This window comes from Anoplopoma fimbria, chromosome 16 (assembly GCF_027596085.1).
Source record: "Anoplopoma fimbria isolate UVic2021 breed Golden Eagle Sablefish chromosome 16, Afim_UVic_2022, whole genome shotgun sequence".
Lineage (NCBI taxonomy): Eukaryota > Metazoa > Chordata > Actinopteri > Perciformes > Anoplopomatidae > Anoplopoma > Anoplopoma fimbria.
Genome location: NC_072464.1, coordinates 2,260,686 through 2,278,488, shown reverse-complemented (window position 1 = coordinate 2,278,488; position 17,803 = coordinate 2,260,686). Strand labels below are relative to the sequence as shown.

The following is a 17,803-nucleotide window of genomic DNA, read 5'->3' as shown; positions in this document are numbered from 1 at the left end:
AATTAATTAATTTAAAAAAACTCTAAAAGCAAGTTTAGAGGCATCCTTATGGTTTGAAGGTTTAAGGTGCTGACATGTAATTGCAAAGCTCTTGGTTGGTTTCAGGCCGTGTAGCCTGAATGCGCCCATCATCATCCCCCATCTCTCTCCACTCATTTCCTGTCACAAAGCCCCTCAAAGAGTGAGTGTAGCAATAAAGCCAAATTGAGTGATACCATCATATATTTAGTTGTTTTACATCAAATGTCATCTTAACAATGGTACAAAATGTTAACAGGTATTTATTTTAAAGAGTACTTCTTTGATTTAGCATTTTGCACCTATAGCATTGTCTGACTCACGATTGACAACTAAAAAAATGCATTAAGCCTCCAGCTGCTAGCCCTCAAGTACAGATGAGGAGCTACAGAGTTCTGGTAAGATCACGTCTCTCTAACGCCACAATTCCAGATTATTATTATTTGTTTCAAAATGATAGTCTTTAGCCGCAACCGACTCGAGTGACATCGCTCGAGGCAATCTATCAGATTTTGCCCAGCTCCCTCCGGAGCCACAGAAGGCTTTATACAACTGATTTCAACACTTGTAGGTAGTAGTCACTAACATCTGTAAAAAGACTTCCCCCTTTAAGGGATTCTATTCGTCTGTGATACCTGAACAGAAATTAAGCTAAAATTATATTTTATGTTTTAATATTTCCTTAATAACAGGTCAATAAATCAATAAAATACATTGCTTATATTTTGCTACTCACATTTTTCAGCCTCCTGTTGGTCTCTTGATGCCTGTCAGAGAAAGGGGGAGAAAACAGAGGTTTGTGTGTGTGTGAGAGAGAAAGTGACAATAAAAGAACAGAGGGCACGCTTGTTGGGTCTCTGTGTTGGGTGGTGAAAGAGCTGGAAAGTGAGAGCACAATCCAGACCTACTGCCAGCCCTTCACTCACCCGCACACAACAACAAACAACAACACAGAGGCCGAGAGAGAAACAAACACGCATTTCTGGAAAAAATAATTGTGAGCCATAAAGTAAAGTGTTTTACGTGTGTGTGTGTGTGTCTATTTTCTACACTAATCACAAAATCAAGCGGCTGTAAAAACACCTAGTTAAAGCTCAGGGGCACAAAGGGGGTTTTTGTTTCTGATTTCTAACCATGATATATCTAATAACTGACTATTTTCACTTCTGAATACCACTACTGTCGGAGCAGCAGAGCCTCTCGTGTGCTACCCAGGTCATACGGACTTTCAGTTGTACTTCTGGGGTTTGACAGTTGACCTGACAAGTCATTAAATCACTTTGAGCTCAATCTTGCTCCTGTGAAACCAAACCAAACACTCACAGTCACAACCTGCATGCCTGGTATATTCCCTTTTTTCTTTCTCATGCACATTGTGTATCTGTCGCCTAAGGTGACCGTAGTGTCTATTTAGAGAGGTCAATAAACAGCTACAGTGCATAGTGTCCATAATGGTGACAGGGGGAGATATACGTCCCCTCTGCACGCTACACATTCATGCTATCCCGCGGTAATACAATAGTCACGCATGCCTCTCTTCCCGGGGGCACTTGGATTTCCTCACAGCCCCTTCCCAGCATGCAGTGCGACCGACGCACTTGCATGTGTGGCGTTGACACCTGAGATGACTGCCATGTCAGTCAAACATCAGGGCCACATGGGTCCCTTGGTTCAGGGGGAGGAAAAAAAGCTATGATGTATAATTGAACACATAATTTCAATCAGGACCATCAGTCAGATGTTGACAACTGAGACATTAGTACTGATTGTCCAATATAGCATTCAGTACAGTACCTAAGAACAAATTGAGGTTTTTGTACATAACTTATAATTTATCTAATTTCTGTTACTTTATATTCCTACTTATAAATACTTCAGGGAGTAAGAGTAAATACTTTTCTATTCCACTACATTTATCTGACAACTATAGCTACTTGTTAGATAATATGATAAAATACAACAGACTGGTAAAGATAAAACCACTGGGAAGTGAAGCAGATCAACGTTCTCACCAGTATGCGTCATCGTCAGGGGTTCTAGTGCTAATTTGCCAACGGCAGAGGCTGAAATGGACGGTTACAAATTTGGCATACAGCAAATTTATAGGCCCAATAAAAGAGGTGGGAGGGGAAAGAAATACCCTCTCTTGTGTGGCTTGGAACACAGTAACAAAGCCTAAAATTATAGCAGCGCTGGTCAGATCCAGAAAATAAAAAGAGCTGTATGCCAGAACTACCGCAACACTGCTTCTCGTAATGCTTATTCATGGCTAGTGGCGATAGCAGAACAGAAGGGAAAATATATATATAAAGGGCTATTTTCAGGCCTCCGGTGGAGCCTCAGGACTGTTGAAATCAGCTGAGCACTCATATGATGGAGCGCAATCATCGACAGAACGTCATATGAGTCTGAATACATAAGTTCTGCACAGAGAGTACAGGCGAGAAACAGCTTCAGTAAACTAGTTTTATAATCAGTTAAAAATAACCACTTCGGGTTTTTGGTCTTTATTATGCCCAAAGGAGAAGATAAACATTTGTGTGTGTTCCAGGTAAACAAAAAGTTCTACTTTAGTCTGTAAAACAGGACCCTTCGGGGTCCCATTTCTGCCCAAAGAATATATTCAGTATTGGAAGGAAAAATGCTACAACATTTGTTCTGATTGGTGTTATGTTTTGAAATCTGGTGTGAGCATACGTTGAGCAAGTATCTAACAGTACAACTTTGCAAATTTTTAGATCACATGAAAAATCACACAACAGTTAAAGTTATGAATCTTGGAAAATTAGTCAAAGAGCTAACTTTTTGATTATTAAATGTCTGCCATATGATGTTTTATACTGCATTTATTGAACTTGTTATTGTGATTTACCAAATACTTGATTTTGCTCATTGTATTTATGAGATTTATGAGATCATCGTACTATATTTAGTGTTTGGGCACATGGGACTATTGTTTTATCAGTCTAAAATATAATATGTAACATTTCAGTTGCAGACACAAATGGGTTACAGCTGACTCCTATCAGCCAATGTTTACCTGCTTTCAGTGAGTACTCTGACAGAAAAGCCTCGAACTCGACAAATTAACTGGACTGATTCCACCAGCCAGACATTTCAGTCCTGAGCCTCAACCTCTGCATGCTTACTCAGACTTTCACATCAGCACTGTCTCGCCGAGGTCAAAGGGTGACTGACATCCTTCTTCTTCTAACCTCCAGAGGAGATGCAAAGACACAAGACATGCTTACTTGTGCAGGTTAGCCACTCACTGTATGCTAAACAACCACACAACGCAGCATAGGTGGACGACAGCTCAACAACAATCATCATTCGATGCACAAGTTTTATCAATTATTAAGAAACTAATCAAAACCACTATTTAAATAACTACAAAACAGGTGTCTAATTTATATTATTTTATTATGATGATTGACTTCTATCTTGTCATACGGCGACTGAAGTGCATGACTCTGTTGTGCCAAAGCAAACAATTTCATTTGACTTGAAGCAGTCGAAGAGTGTGTTCTGCCAGTACAAACCAACCAGAAAAAAAGAAACACATATAAACGATGAAACTTAAGCCACTCTTCAAATATTGGACAAATAACTTAATGAGGTGAGCCAAAGTAAATGATCTTTCCCATTAATTTAATCACTCTTCGCAGGCTGCGACCAAGGCAAATCTGCTGTCTCTGTACGTGGACCAAACTGAGACCATGGGATGTGTCTCCGTCGATGCATGGCCACCAACAAGATCGAGGCAGCTCCGAGACAATAACATCCCAAAGACAAACAAACCCAGCACCAAAGCCCTGAATTAGTGGGTGTGGGTGTGCATGTGTGATGTGAAGCATACCTCAGCAATGAAGATCACTTGCTCTGCAGCATTCACCAACGTGTTTTCATTCAAACCAAATACTCTGGAATTAATGAGACACCCAGCCGGTCCCACCGGGTAGTCCTGACAAAACCAATAGGGAGAGTTTGAACAGAGGAATCAGCTGTGGGTGAAGACAGTGTCGGGCATCATTGTGGCCCGTACTAATCAGAGACAACTGCAGCCTCTGTGAGGCTCAGTGCAGTACAAATATAACCCTTGTGTTGGCCTTTTCTTTTCTTTTTATACAGCCTCCTTGGTGTGGACACTTTATTGGCCTCTCACCATCATCGCTCGTTCGCTTTTCACAATCTGCCACAGGAAGTGACGGCAGTGCCACATATTAAACCACCAAACCAGAACGTGCGGTGCCAGCTCAGTGAACCACACCCCAACTACTAAGACACAGGGCTACGTCTTTCACCTTTTTCATTATGAACTTAAAAACAAGCAGACTTTGTCACAGTGAGCATTAAACTACATCAACAACAGTACGCACGCACACAATTCTGATAACAGGCTGCCTAGTCAGTCCAAATTTGTCTAGGAAACGGTACATTCCTTCAGGTTGGTCAAACATTTGATTTGATCCGGAGCCAGGGATGCCATTGCGTAATCCAAATTGTGTATTGAAACCACGCAGCCACTCCTCTTTATCTATTGTTTGAAAATGGTCATTGACATTCCTCAAAGGACTGTTTTGATGTACCTGCCGATCCAGTGCAATTTCCTTTTTTTTCGGTTTGGAAAGCAGTCAACCCTTGTCAATAATTTGCTTAAAAATCAAACGGCGGCAACGAGTGAGACTTTGGACTCCTCTCAGCGGGGGATATGTTCTGTCATTCTCCGGAGGACACAGAGCACAAGCTTGACTCATAGCCATGGATTCTTTAATTCAATACAAGTATTAACTCTGCAGTGTAAAAGTAGTCCATTACAGATAAAAGTACTGCACTTTAGAATACACTCAAGTTAAAGTACAGAAGTAAAATCAGCAAAATATATTTTAAACCTGCATGAACAGCAGCACTGAACTGGCTTTACTACACATCCGGCAGTTACAGAGCAACATTTTCATTCATTTGAAGTCGTGATTATGGTCCTGGACCTGATGAATTCAAGTCCAATAGAAATCCTTTTTTAGCTCTGTTTTTGGTCTCTACCAACTCCTGAGGGAAATATCTGTCTCTTTAGCTGCTAAATGCTGCTCTATGTTCACCAGCTGGTCCATAACAGTGTCGTCTGCTGTCTGGTGCTGGGCAGGTAGTGTACAGTGGATTTTTACAGCTAATCTTTTGCTAAAACAGCTGCCTGCTGCGGTTGAAATCTATGCTATGAGAGTTTTGAGAGTAAATTAAAACAGTAAAGTTGTAAAAATAGATTTAAAAGCAAAGTGCAAGTTCCTCAGAATTGTACATAAATACAGTACTTGAGTAAATGTACTTACTGTCCAACAATAGCTTGTTCTCCGAGGCATCTGAGTTTTTCAACATCAAGTCATCATCATAGTATGACATCAGATATGCTTCAACTCACCTTTGACTACTCTGATTAATGTAGGCATGTGCAGGGTTAACCCCGAGGTTCATGCAGCTTACCAGCTGAAATAAGCTGAATAAGCATGAGAGTCCCTCAGCAACAACAAGTACAGCAGCACAGTGTGTAAAGTTACAGTGTAATGACCGCAAATAAACACTGTAATATCCAACATCTAAGGCAGATATCCTGCAGTATCTCTATGACAACAGCCCTTGTTCAGACATTAATAGAGGTCATACGTACAGTAATCAGCTGACCTTTTGTGTCATTTGGGAAATCTCTGTGTGTTCCAGCGTTTTCCTTTATGTCAACTAAGAGTGAATGCCTGATGGTCCCAGTCGGACCTCAACTCCATGCTGCTGAAATTTCCGAATGGAAGCTAAGTGTCTAAAAGGAAGTGGCTGGAGTTAAATAGAGCAGTTTCAGATGCCACGACTCATCTGAAGCACTCCAATGCCCTCAGGCCCTGTTTCCTGGGCAGCTGTTTTAAACGGACAGAGTTGGTCAAAAGCAGCCGCTGAATCATATGTGATGAATCAGAATCTGGTCTGGTCACAATGACTCCGCTGGGTGTTTCCAGCAGTTGGGTGATAGTTCAGCGATAAGTGGAAGATGTGAGGAAATCTTCCAGAACACGTCAGCCAGCAGCACACTCTCTTATCAGTTTCCTCCTCTATTAGAACATGTTTGTCATGTTATACATACATGTATATATATGTATTTGTTTGACATATTTTGATGTTGTAGGTGTTTGCAGCTGATAAACGTCTTTATCAGACAGCAGGTTTCACAACCCGAGGCAATAGAGCAACATGCGCTCCAGATGGCGGAAAGGCCAATACTACAACACCCGCAGGGCTCAAAGGTCAACACGGACATCCAATAATCTTTATGGCTGTCGTGATAATGCGGCCCAGTATGAATGCAACTGTGTTCTCAGCACACCTTGCTTTAAAATTTAATCAATACTGACTCAAGCTTGACGCATAAAGAAAGATACTGACCTCACCAATAACTAGATTTCAAGCACAAAGTCTCAATGTGTGAGATTCATGTTCTCTTATGGAGCTGCAGGAAGACTGACCAATCTTAAGTCAATGAGTTTCTTTTTCAGTGAACTAGTGTTGAATCATTTAGAAAATATACTTATATAAATCAGTCTTTTTGTTGTGTAGCACCTTTCATACAAGTTAGTGCGGATTAGGGCTGAAACCAATAATTATTTCCTCAATAAATCCGATCCATAGTTTGGTCTTTGAAACGTCACAAAATTGTAAAAAAATTATGGGGGGGGGACATCATGAATATCTTGTTTAGCCCAAGCAACAGTAAAAAATAGAACAAAACACACATGAGAAGTCAGAATACGTGTTTTGTTATTGCTTGATAAATGACTGAAATTAATGAATTAGTAATCAAAATATTTACACTCTGCCTGAAACTATAACTTTCCCTATAAGACGTTCAAATCCAACAAAACTTATGCAAGAAAAATGAAATAAATTGAAACATTAAAATGTGTAAAAGTTGATAACAACAGAAAAAGAGAGGGGGAACAAAGCTGATTGCTTCATGTATCAGTGAAGGACTTTGCCAGGTAAAGGAAACTTACAGCACCAACAGGATGACAACCCTACTGCTGCTGAAACAGAGAACAGGGAAGCTGAGCAAAGCACCTGTCAGACTGGGTTTAAGGGAGTGGAGGTTGGACACACACCAGGAGCACAGACAGCTGATAGAGACAACTTTCTCTGTCTCTCTCTCTCTCTCTCTCTCTGGCTCATTTGCCTACAGGCTCTGCTGATAAGCCACAGTGAAATAAAACCATTGGTCGTGCTCGTCTGTAGCCTTGTTTGGGATCAACTCCTCATGTTACTCTGTGTGTGTGCCATCTCTCTAAACACTGCAGTGTGTGTGTGTGTGTGGGGGGGGGGACCACAACATTGAGCCCACAAATATCTCTACATTTCAGCCCGATGAAAATTATGCTGCATTAAAGAACAAAACTGACAGGAAAATCTACTTGATTAAAGAGATTCCCTTCATACAATTCATCAAGAGTGACTGGTGCAGCAGCTGGGGGTTCATCTAAAAACAGAGAACCTGATACTCTCTGACGTGAGCAAGAGTGTGCTGCAGCAGCTATCGAAGAAAGAAAATACAATTCATGTCTTTTCCTCTTATAAAGTGACAAAACCACGATTTCTACTGCAAGACACCCTCACATTTTCAGACTTGCACAAACCCAGGTGCACTTTCGGGACCACATGCAGGGAGAGAATGAATGTACTGGGGGGGGGACAACACACTATTAAAAGCGCTTGTCAAAGTGACCCCTGGGTCCTAAAAATAGAAAGTGATCCCCCACCCACAACCCCAACCCCACCCCAAAACCCCCACTCGCAAGAGACATGATTGCAAAAGAGGTGAGTACACTCAGCTCCAACAGAGCAATGGGACTGGGACCGTCGAACTATTGCAAGCAAAAAAAAAAAACATTATGTAAAAATTGTTTAGTTACTTCTCAGCTTTCAGAGCAAAAAATGTGGGCGCCATTTTTTTCCCACATTGTGAATGTCATTTTGAAACAAAAGTAAATAAGGGCGCCAATTTCATGGGGAAAAGATTATGTGAAAGGGGAAATGTTTGATCATGCAACAGGTCAATAAAATAATTCTCTCTGTATTTATGACCCAATTTATGACACTGTATTTATGCTGTGTCTTAAGGCAGCGTGTACTCTGCTATGGGGAAAGAGAGGGTGTGTCTTTATAAAAGGGAGGCAGATTTGTTTATTTAGAGTCCATATTCCAGTGTACAGTACATCTGCCTCTGTGTGTGTTTTTGTGACCGCCGCGGTTTCGACACCATTGTCAGCATAACTGAAGAATGACTGACAAGAGTCGTGGGTGGATCATGGGAAAATGTTCCTCAACATTGTGGCGACATCGAAACTGAGTTTAATAGCATTTTCTTGCCACCTAAAGTGATGTATAGGCTATTGCATGCTTATCTGCTTTAAGTTTAACAACCTGCTGGTATGGGCTGCTAAAGCACTTTTCCTTTGTGCTTGCTCAGCAGTGCTGTACATCCACAGAGAGAGAGTGTCACTGTGGATGGACTGTGCTCTAAACTCTACCTTACCTCACTCCCTCCTGAAGGCGCACCTGTGTTAAAACAAACTGAACAGGTTTTTCGTCATACCACAGGCATCTCTGACAGGCACGCAAATGACAGCAGAGCAACTGTCGGAAACTCAAAAAGTATAAACACTGTCTCTGCGTTTTTTTGTCCGGCTCAGTAACTCGTGCTCCAGCTGAGCTTTTTCACTTTGCACTTTCTAAATAAAACATTTCTGGATGTTTCTGACATCCATGATTGGTATTGTTTTGTCATTTCTAGACGTGCACCAAAAAGAAAAAACCCACTTGATCAGATCAGAACACCAGAAATGCTGGACAGCACGTGCTTCCTTCTTCCAACACGTTAAGTTTCATCAATCGTATTTTAAAGACAGGTGCTAACCATCACAAGAATACATACACACTGAAAATAGCGTAAAAAACTGTATGTACGAAAGTTAAATGTTTATACTTTCTGTGCATATTAATGGAAACATAAAAAGAAGCTGTTTCAATCAAGGAAGAGTCAAAACCATCAGTTGGACATCAACTCTGTGAATGTCAAAGACGGGTATCAAGTAGTGCCAGTATATTAACAAAGCTCATCAGATCAGAACTTACTTGACTGTGACTCTCGTGGATAAGTCCTGGAGATCTCCCGGGTGAAAGAGCTGCGCCTCCTTTAGTCCAAGCTTCCTGCAGGCTTTGAGGAAGACGTTGAGGTTGTCCTGGACAAAGAACAGAGCGGAGATGAGGGCTGTCCACCTCCAGGAGGCAAAGAATAATCACACAAGAATTCTCTGGCAGTGCCTAACCTCACTGCTTCCAAAGTTCACAATCGCCAGAGAGCAGAGACAGGACGGGGAGGAGCGTGTGTGTGTGGCAAATAAGAAGTGACCCAGTGCAGAACACACACACAAACACACACATGCGGGAGGGGAGGGAAAGGGAGGGGAGGGAAGGGGAGAGGCTGCGTGACAGGAGCTGACTGACAGCAGCAAAGCTACCTGTGGGCTGGGTTAGGGTGGGGACACAGCCTCAAACCAGGAAGGATGACATCAGAGATTTGCTCAAGTCCCACCCAACCTGCCATGCCAGTGTAAAGAAACTCACACACATGCACACGCACATACACACACACACACACACACACACACACACAGGAGCCAAATGCCTGCTGCGCTCTCCTTGTCCTCACACCCTGAAACCGTCCCCTCCCCTCCCCGCCAAGCCCTTTACTCGAGAATACCTGCGGAATCTGCGGGGAGGTGGAGTATTTTGGAGACATTTGGTTGCTATGATACAGGAGCTTGGCTGATAGAAACCGACGGGAGGACATGGGCGTGACCTTCACTGTGTCAATCATTTTATATTGCGTACAGTTTTATATGTGGGCACATGATTTGCACATATGCTGGAGAGTGATTCACAATGGCAGAAAGACATTTTGTTCTATAAATACACATGCATTTAAAAACTCATCTTCGACCACAAAAACACCATTCCTTCCCAGGGTTATGACTTCTCCAGTTTTAATCCCAAATGTCTTGTTTATAAGTCGGCACTTCCACTGGTACAGAACTCCTTAAGAGGGTTTCATGTAATGACACATGGCCTCAACGTGGGCTGGAATAATTAAGGGGTAGCTAGTTCTATATTTAAATGGCAAACATGCTTATTAGCAAATGGCTAGGGACAGCGTTGACCTCTCTATGCAGGAGTCCCTCACTAACAGCCTTGCTTGTCCCTTAACGGCACTTTGCCGGGCCCTGGGGGTCACCGTGGGCCCCTACAGGCCAAGGATCACCCTCCACCCTCCACCCTCCACCCCTCCCTCCCCTACTCTGTCAACAGGCACTGGGGTCACACTTTATTCATTATAACACAGAAGAGATTTTCTCTCCCTCTGCTTTCTCCTTGTAATAGACATAATGATGGCATATTTCCAGAGAGGTGCAGAATAGAGTCGAGTAACTGCTAATGACGTGTTGAGCTTTTATCGCATACAGTGAGTGCGACCTTCGTCTCTCTCACCATGTGTCCCTGCGACATCTTTCACATGTGCGTTTTTCATTGACACCTGATTTACGACCTTGTCATTGGATGCATACAACATGTACAGTCGGAAACAACAGAGTAAACCTCGCCTCGCCTTAGTATGTCGCAACTTTCAAGTGCAGGTACTCTACATTTTAAATATGATTAAAGCCTGACTCAAACTTTAGACTAGGCTACTAGATATTTAGGCTGATATCGACATTGATTTATTTTAGTTTATAACACACAATAACAATATATGTTTCCCTATACTCATATTTCTTTCACATAATGTACACATATACCAAAGAAAAGAATTGTGACCTCAATATTTGCTGATATTACAGTGCAAGAAACTGGACAGCTCTCTCTAGTGGACAGTCTATGTAACTGTGACACACAGACATAATCGCTGGTATTTCTGCAGAGTAATTTCTATTAACTTATCAACTGAAGCATACGGAGATGCACTGATAAAAAGCTATTAGCCACCGATATATTGGCCCAGATGATTTATTAGTCTGGCTCTAGATATGACTTTTATTTTCTGAAAGAATGGAGGCCATAAAAGACCACTGAGCCCTATTTACTGCCAGAACCCTTGTCTTCCCCTTGGGAAGCCAAGACTCACCACAATCCAATGTAATCAAGGCCTATCTAACAGGATCATTAATATCACTTAGGTATGAATGTCATTTAACTTCAAAACGTACAATGAACACAGTGAAAAAGCCCCCTAACGACCAGCCCCAGAACATGCAGAGATAATGATGTTGAAGGAATGTTGTGCTGACTTGTGCCTGCACATAATCCTGCTAAATATGCTCACCCATCCAGCAGCCTCCTAATCCTCTCATGTGGACTTGAGGAACCCCCTGATTTTAAGCACTTTAGCACCGAGAGACGGAAAGACTCGACTCGTGAGGTGTCCGATTCAGATCCCTAATGGTCCCAGTGTGGTCGCTCTATTTCTTCCACTGCATTCTTTCTCTAAGATGGGTATACTCTACAATTACCCTCAACTGACCCTTTTGGCAACGCTTCAAACGCCAAGCAAAAGCCATGGTTAAAATATCAGGCTACGCATTTCCAAGTCCTGTGACAATAAAACCAAGAAGAGATGGAATACTGGAAATGATGCCGCTTCTGAAACGGACCCAATAGAACATCGCCCCCTTTTCCCCCAGCAATCGGATCCAGACATAACACGCACCCATACAACACAAACATAGTGACTAAAAACACGGTTGGATGCCTGTCATTGCTGGGATGATTACACAGACATTTAGAGGAGTAAAGACACCCTGGGGGGTCATTGCGACTGTCTGTTTATCTCCTCCCACTGCCACCTCAACTCACCAAGGAGTTGGTGTACGAGGGAACATCCAGCAACATGCCAATTACAGCGCGTTTACCGTGGGAAGATGCTGATGGAGTCTTCTTTGACACCTTCCCTCTGGAGTCGGCCCACTGGGCCTCAGATCCAGGCCCCTGTTCCCGTAGGCAGCCCGCCCCAACACACAACTGTCTGCTTCCTGCTTCAGCACTGCTCAAAGCGGGACCGGGGCGATCAGGGTGCCATGATCCAAACCCACAGCTCGCTGACTGCTCAGCAACGGGCAGGAGAAGTGTGCTGACATGGGAAACATTCCCTTGGACACAAGTGAAGCCAAAGAATAGGCCCGGGTCTGGAGCCAATGTTGCTAAGTATTCCGCAAAACCAAAATTAAATTTTCCATTTTTTCCCTCTCTTTTCTCTCCCAGGGCTTTTTATTCTGCTACAACTGAAGCATTGGGTATATTTGAGCTCTGAATCTTTCAGATAGCAACACTAAGACATCAGTTACGACCATAATGGTAGGAGACGTTCATGTTTGAGTGCTAATGAGGCATGTTTGAAAAGAGCCATGCATTCAGCAGCGATTCAAGTTATATTGTACATTGCAAACACATTACACTTGTTGTTTGTCAGTGTTTTCTTCCACAAGCCATTTAGAAAGTTGAGCATGCTAGAAACATTATTTTTTTCCAGTTTCCTTAAGTGGAGATGGCTAGCATACATAAAGAGCATACATGAAGACAAACCCTGTATGATTTGCTCAAGATATACATCTAATGCTTAAATGATTTCACTATTTCAGAGAAAACAGCTAAATTCCAATTTTAAAACAAGGTCAAGGTCTTCTTTCAGACAAGTGGAAAGTAAAACTGCACTTTTAGGTGTTTGTTTTCCTGCTTTGTCTATTTGCCTCTGTAGAGATCTGCCATTTGCCAAATGTTTGCATTAGATAATGCATCATTTGCATATTTAAACATACATTTATTACAAGAAAACTTGTGAAACAAAAAATGATTGTCTTAATGTAAGCAATCAAGTGGGGGTGTAGATTTTATTTTTATCCTATTAATCTGTAGCGCCTCCCCTTAAAGAACGGACACGTTGTTATTCATCTAGTTGGGAGATAGAGGACAACCTCAGCAACACTGAATACTTTGGGAGAAAAAGCTTTTCTCACACAGCAGAGTGAGAGAAAGTGAGTAATGTTTGTCTTTTGGAGAGCTCTCCACTTTTCTCTATGTGGTTGGCAGTAACTGAACGCCGCGGGCCAACCAGGAGCCTTCGCATTCGCTGGAGAATTTATGATCAGGTGGTTTCAGGTTTTTTTTATACCACACCGGCGCTGCCGATGGAGGAGACACTCATTACCTCATTACCTCAGCAGGTGTCCAGCCAGTTTTACTACCACCGTCCAAATAAAACTGCCAGCAAATTTGATTGATGTCACAACACAGATATGATGGCACAGTGTTTGTTACTGCAAATACTGTGTTTACTGTTGACGTCAAGCATGAATGCCAGTCTGTTTCTTTTACTGCAGACCTGTCATTGTCTTGCCAAACATGTGGAGTGTTACTGAGCCCAGCGCCGTACACTCAGACTGGCTGGGTTAAGGTTGGGGTTCTCTGTAATTCCTCCAGACAGCTGGACTCAATTACTCCCACAAGAGAGAGCTTTGTGAGGGATGGGTTTAAGGTAGGGTTTTCAACCCTCTATTTCCCGAGCACTTGTGTGCAGACACTCCCTAAACATTTACACCACTGTGGCCCAAAAGTCCTCTGCCACGAGCTGCCTCAATTTGAAGACATTGCCGGGTCTAAAAAAGGTAAAAAGATTTGGAAGAACCAATTCAATAACAGGTTGTTAGGTGAGCCAAACTATGCCCTCGTTTGACCTCCCGTCACTCAGTCAAAAACTTAATTATCCTCACCGGCACAAAGACTTTTTTGTCTGAAATGACTTTGATTGAACGCAGCCTCAAGCATGGCAGACATCATATTTAGGGTGCGCTCAAATGCGGCCAGTGGCCTTTCAAGCAGCTCCGCGTTTGCTGAACTTATTAGTGCGGACGGATATGAGGAGCGACAAGTCACTGAGGCAAACTTCTCTCTCTCATTGGCAGCCGGGCCTCAGACCTGTCACCAGTCAGCTCAACTGCTGCTTGTAGATTTGTGCAACCTTAGTAACAGGAGGCAAAACTGTGTCAGAAGAAAACTAGGATGAGCTGTTGAGGATATGTGCATATGTATCCTTTGAGGGGTGACACTCCGGGTACAAACATTGTTGTTTTCATGCACTGATCAGTTTGAGATTTCGGGCTTCTGTGCTTCCATAACATTCAAAATACCCAAATAGATTTGCCGACTTAAACACAATATTTCAGAAACTTAAAATATTAAGTAATCAACTGGGGAAGTTTCATGGAGATATCTATTAGTTAGTTTTACCCTATTCTCCTACAGTGCCTTGCAAAATATATGGGACAATTTCAAAGTATAAAACACCCTCCTTTAAACTTTATGGAAATGTGGGAAATTTGGTAGGCATATAAATCATTTCACTTTTAAAAAAGCCTCTTGGAGCCATACCGCAAAGCCAACAGGAAGTCAGCCATTTTTAATTTAAACTAAAATTCACTCTGTTGAAACCATTGTCTCTAATAAGTCAACAGAGTGAAACAAGAACTTTTGAACTTGGCTTTATCCACTGGTCAGATTTCTGTTCTGGAGATGCATGCAAATTAGCTCATATTTCAGAAGAGAATGCCTTATTTGCATATTTAAACAGATAGTTTCAGAAAACTTATAATACAAAAAAATGATTCCCTTAATGTTAGTAATAAGTTGGGGCTCTTTAATAGAGACATCTGTGAAATATTTTAAATATTTTACCCTATTCATCAATGCCTCCACTCACACCTAATGCACATGCAACACCCTGTGTTACATTTAAGCTAAATAAATAGAGACTTACCAGTCCAGCAATAGGTGTGGGCAGCCTGTTAACCCTCCTGATGAGACCAGGCTTGATCTTGTTGATCAGACTGCAAGCAAAAGAAAGAGAGGGAGAACATCAGGGAAAAGGAAGAGGGTAAGTGAAAGCACTTGGTCATTGGATAGTCTGGTCTAACCAACAAGGAGTGAACAAAACGTGTTGCAAAGTCTCCCTGTTGTGTGTTTATGACTCTGTTTTAATGGCGGCCACCTGGCTTCAGTTTAGTAAATGGCCAGTGCTGCACCGTGATGTAAACACATGCTGGGTCCCCGGCTCCTAAAACATAACCTCTTCTGCTGGAACAACCCCAACAAACAAGGAATCACCACAGACCAGCTCAGAAAAATGCTGTGGTTTTTCATAGATGACGATGTTATTGAAAAGGGTTTTGAAAGGGATTCTTTAGACCAAGAGAAAAGAAAATAACTCTAAATCCCTCAAATTAAAATAACTTTTACTTTACTTAAAGTGAAAGTCAATTTACTTGTAATTAAAATTAAAATTAAATTGACTTTCACTTTAAATTGACTTTTACATTACTTAAAAGTAAGTAAAAAAAGCTTTGAAGTAAAACTGCAGCAGTGTAAACATTTTACAGGTGCAACATCTTACATTTACAATAAAAAAATCACCTAGGAATTCACAGCAAAATGTAACAGCAACATTAAGGCTACAATTAACAATTATTCTGCTGATTATTGGTGTGATAATATTTTGGTCTATGAAATATTGTAAGACACCAGAAAACTGAAAAATGCCTGCCCCAATAAGAGCTCAAGGTGACGTCATAAAACGTCTTGTTTTATCATACCAGAGACGAAAAAACTTTAAATGATTAAATTTACCTCAATGCAAGACAAGAAACGGCAGAAAGATTCTCCCATATCAAAAGCTGGAACCGTCAAAAGTTAGCTTTTTTTGCTTGAAAAGCAGCTCAAATGACTATTTCATATTCAAAACAGTTGCAGATTGATCGACGAATCGTTGCAGCTCGAACTCGTAGCATCAAAAGTAACAACACTCATGTGCAGAATGGCTCCTTTCAGTGTTATATTGTCACATATATTATTGGATGTCATTACGGATGGACAAACAGGATTGGCCAACTAATATTAACAACATTATATGCTGTTGGGTTTTTAATCACTGCAACATTTGTTTTTCTTATGTAATGTCTTAATCTGCAAATAAAAAGTGCAAAAATCTTTCTGTTGTTGTTTTGAGGAAAGGGATACATGTTAAAGTGTTAAAGTGTGTGTTTTTGCAGAGTGTGTCTTCTGCTCTCTCAGCACAGCCGACAGACCGGGGTGTGTGGATGGGGTGTACTTTGCATGGGTTGACAATAGATGCATAGAAAGAATGCACCAAGAATGTGATTTTAAGTTAGTCATTTAGCGGTGAAACAATAGAAAGCGGTGATGTTTCATCAGATAACACACAATGTAAGCCCAGAAGGATGTAATCATGTGTGCGACCTGCACTAAACATTCCTCTCCGAGCAGCTGTGATAACCACAACACAATGGGAACGGAGGCTGAGCATCTAGGTGAAAGTGGTTTTAATCTCAATCCGCCTCTTCCTCCTGCTGAGAGAACGTGGACTGCCCCCTGAGCCAAAGTGTCTCCACGCTGCTCTTTGAGAGCGAGCAATCAGTGGAGTCAGGCTCGAATCAGCAGAATGAGGGGCTTCCTCCTTTGAAACGATGCCGATTGAGGTTTTTGGAACAGATTCAGCAGATGGGCTGCTGGTAATTACAGCTTCTCGCTGATGCGTGCAAATCACATCACTGTGTCCATCCACCGGGGCGGCCCACACTCACACACACACACACACACATATAAAAAGGGACATGATGCTAACCCTATCACACACACACACACACACACACACACACACACACACACACACACACACACACACACACACACACACACACACACACACACACACACACACACACACACACACACACACACACACACACATCGCTTATCGTAGAGAAGCTACAACTCTTAGAAGAGCAGTCGGTGAATCGATGCAAAAGCTAATTCTGCGTAGATCAGGCAGCAACCTCCGGTTCTGAAAAGTGAAGTCAACGATGAAGTGCCTTAAACTTGCATTCTCTTGCAGCCATCAGGGGACGACTCTTCTGGTTGCAAAAATAAGTCAGATTGTATAGAAGTCTATGAGAAACTGACCCTACTTCTCACTTGATTTATTCCCTCAGCAAACATTGTAAACATGAGTTTATGGTCTCAATCTCTAGTTTCAAGTCTTTTTCAATACAGCATGATGTTCATTTAGTAAATCATGGTCCATTTAGAGTCAAATAGACCATAAAGGAGGGTATGCTTTAAGGCGGGCTTACTGTGATTTACAGGTCGCTACCACAGCCGTATACGGCGTCTCTACATCACTCCTCCACAGCCCAAATATGGTCACTTCTGTTTACTGGTTGCAAAAATGAAAGGTGGTGGGGGCTGTCATCCAAGATGGCGATGGCCAAAATGCAGAATTCGAGGCTTCAGAACTGCAGTCCACAAACCAATGGGTGACGTCACTTCTTATATACAGACTATGGCGTAGATTTGCTCCTCTAACTCATCAGAACTCTCTCCACTCACCACGCGGCTTCTCATAAAAGTAAAGGAAGTCTCTCAACAGATCTGTAACATCTGTCAAACACTAACTCCTATTGAAATAGATCACACATTCCCATCCTCAAACAATTCCACAGAGGCAGATCCGACGCCGGAAGCATCAAATGACTACACAATACAAGCCCCATTGTGCCGTCTGGAAACACTGTCTGGCTCACTTCATGTGGCTGACAAACAAACAGCAACCCAGGCAGGGGGTCTGCCTGGGAAATAT

General features: G+C 42.1%; 1 protein-coding gene across 7 annotated transcripts in view; it reads right to left on the bottom strand.

The window, feature by feature from the left end:
* lmo7a (LIM domain 7a) overlaps positions 1–17,803 on the bottom strand; it is a 48,882-nt gene that overhangs the window by 24,650 nt on the left and 6,429 nt on the right. For all 7 annotated transcript variants that reach the window (XM_054614891.1, XM_054614890.1, XM_054614895.1 and 4 more), the window contains 3 exons: positions 14,909–14,978; positions 9,181–9,287; positions 755–785 (listed from right to left, as the gene is read on the bottom strand). In XM_054614891.1, the coding sequence (XP_054470866.1) occupies positions 755–785; positions 9,181–9,287; positions 14,909–14,978 (208 nt within the window). The remainder of the gene's footprint in view (positions 1–754; positions 786–9,180; positions 9,288–14,908; positions 14,979–17,803) is intronic.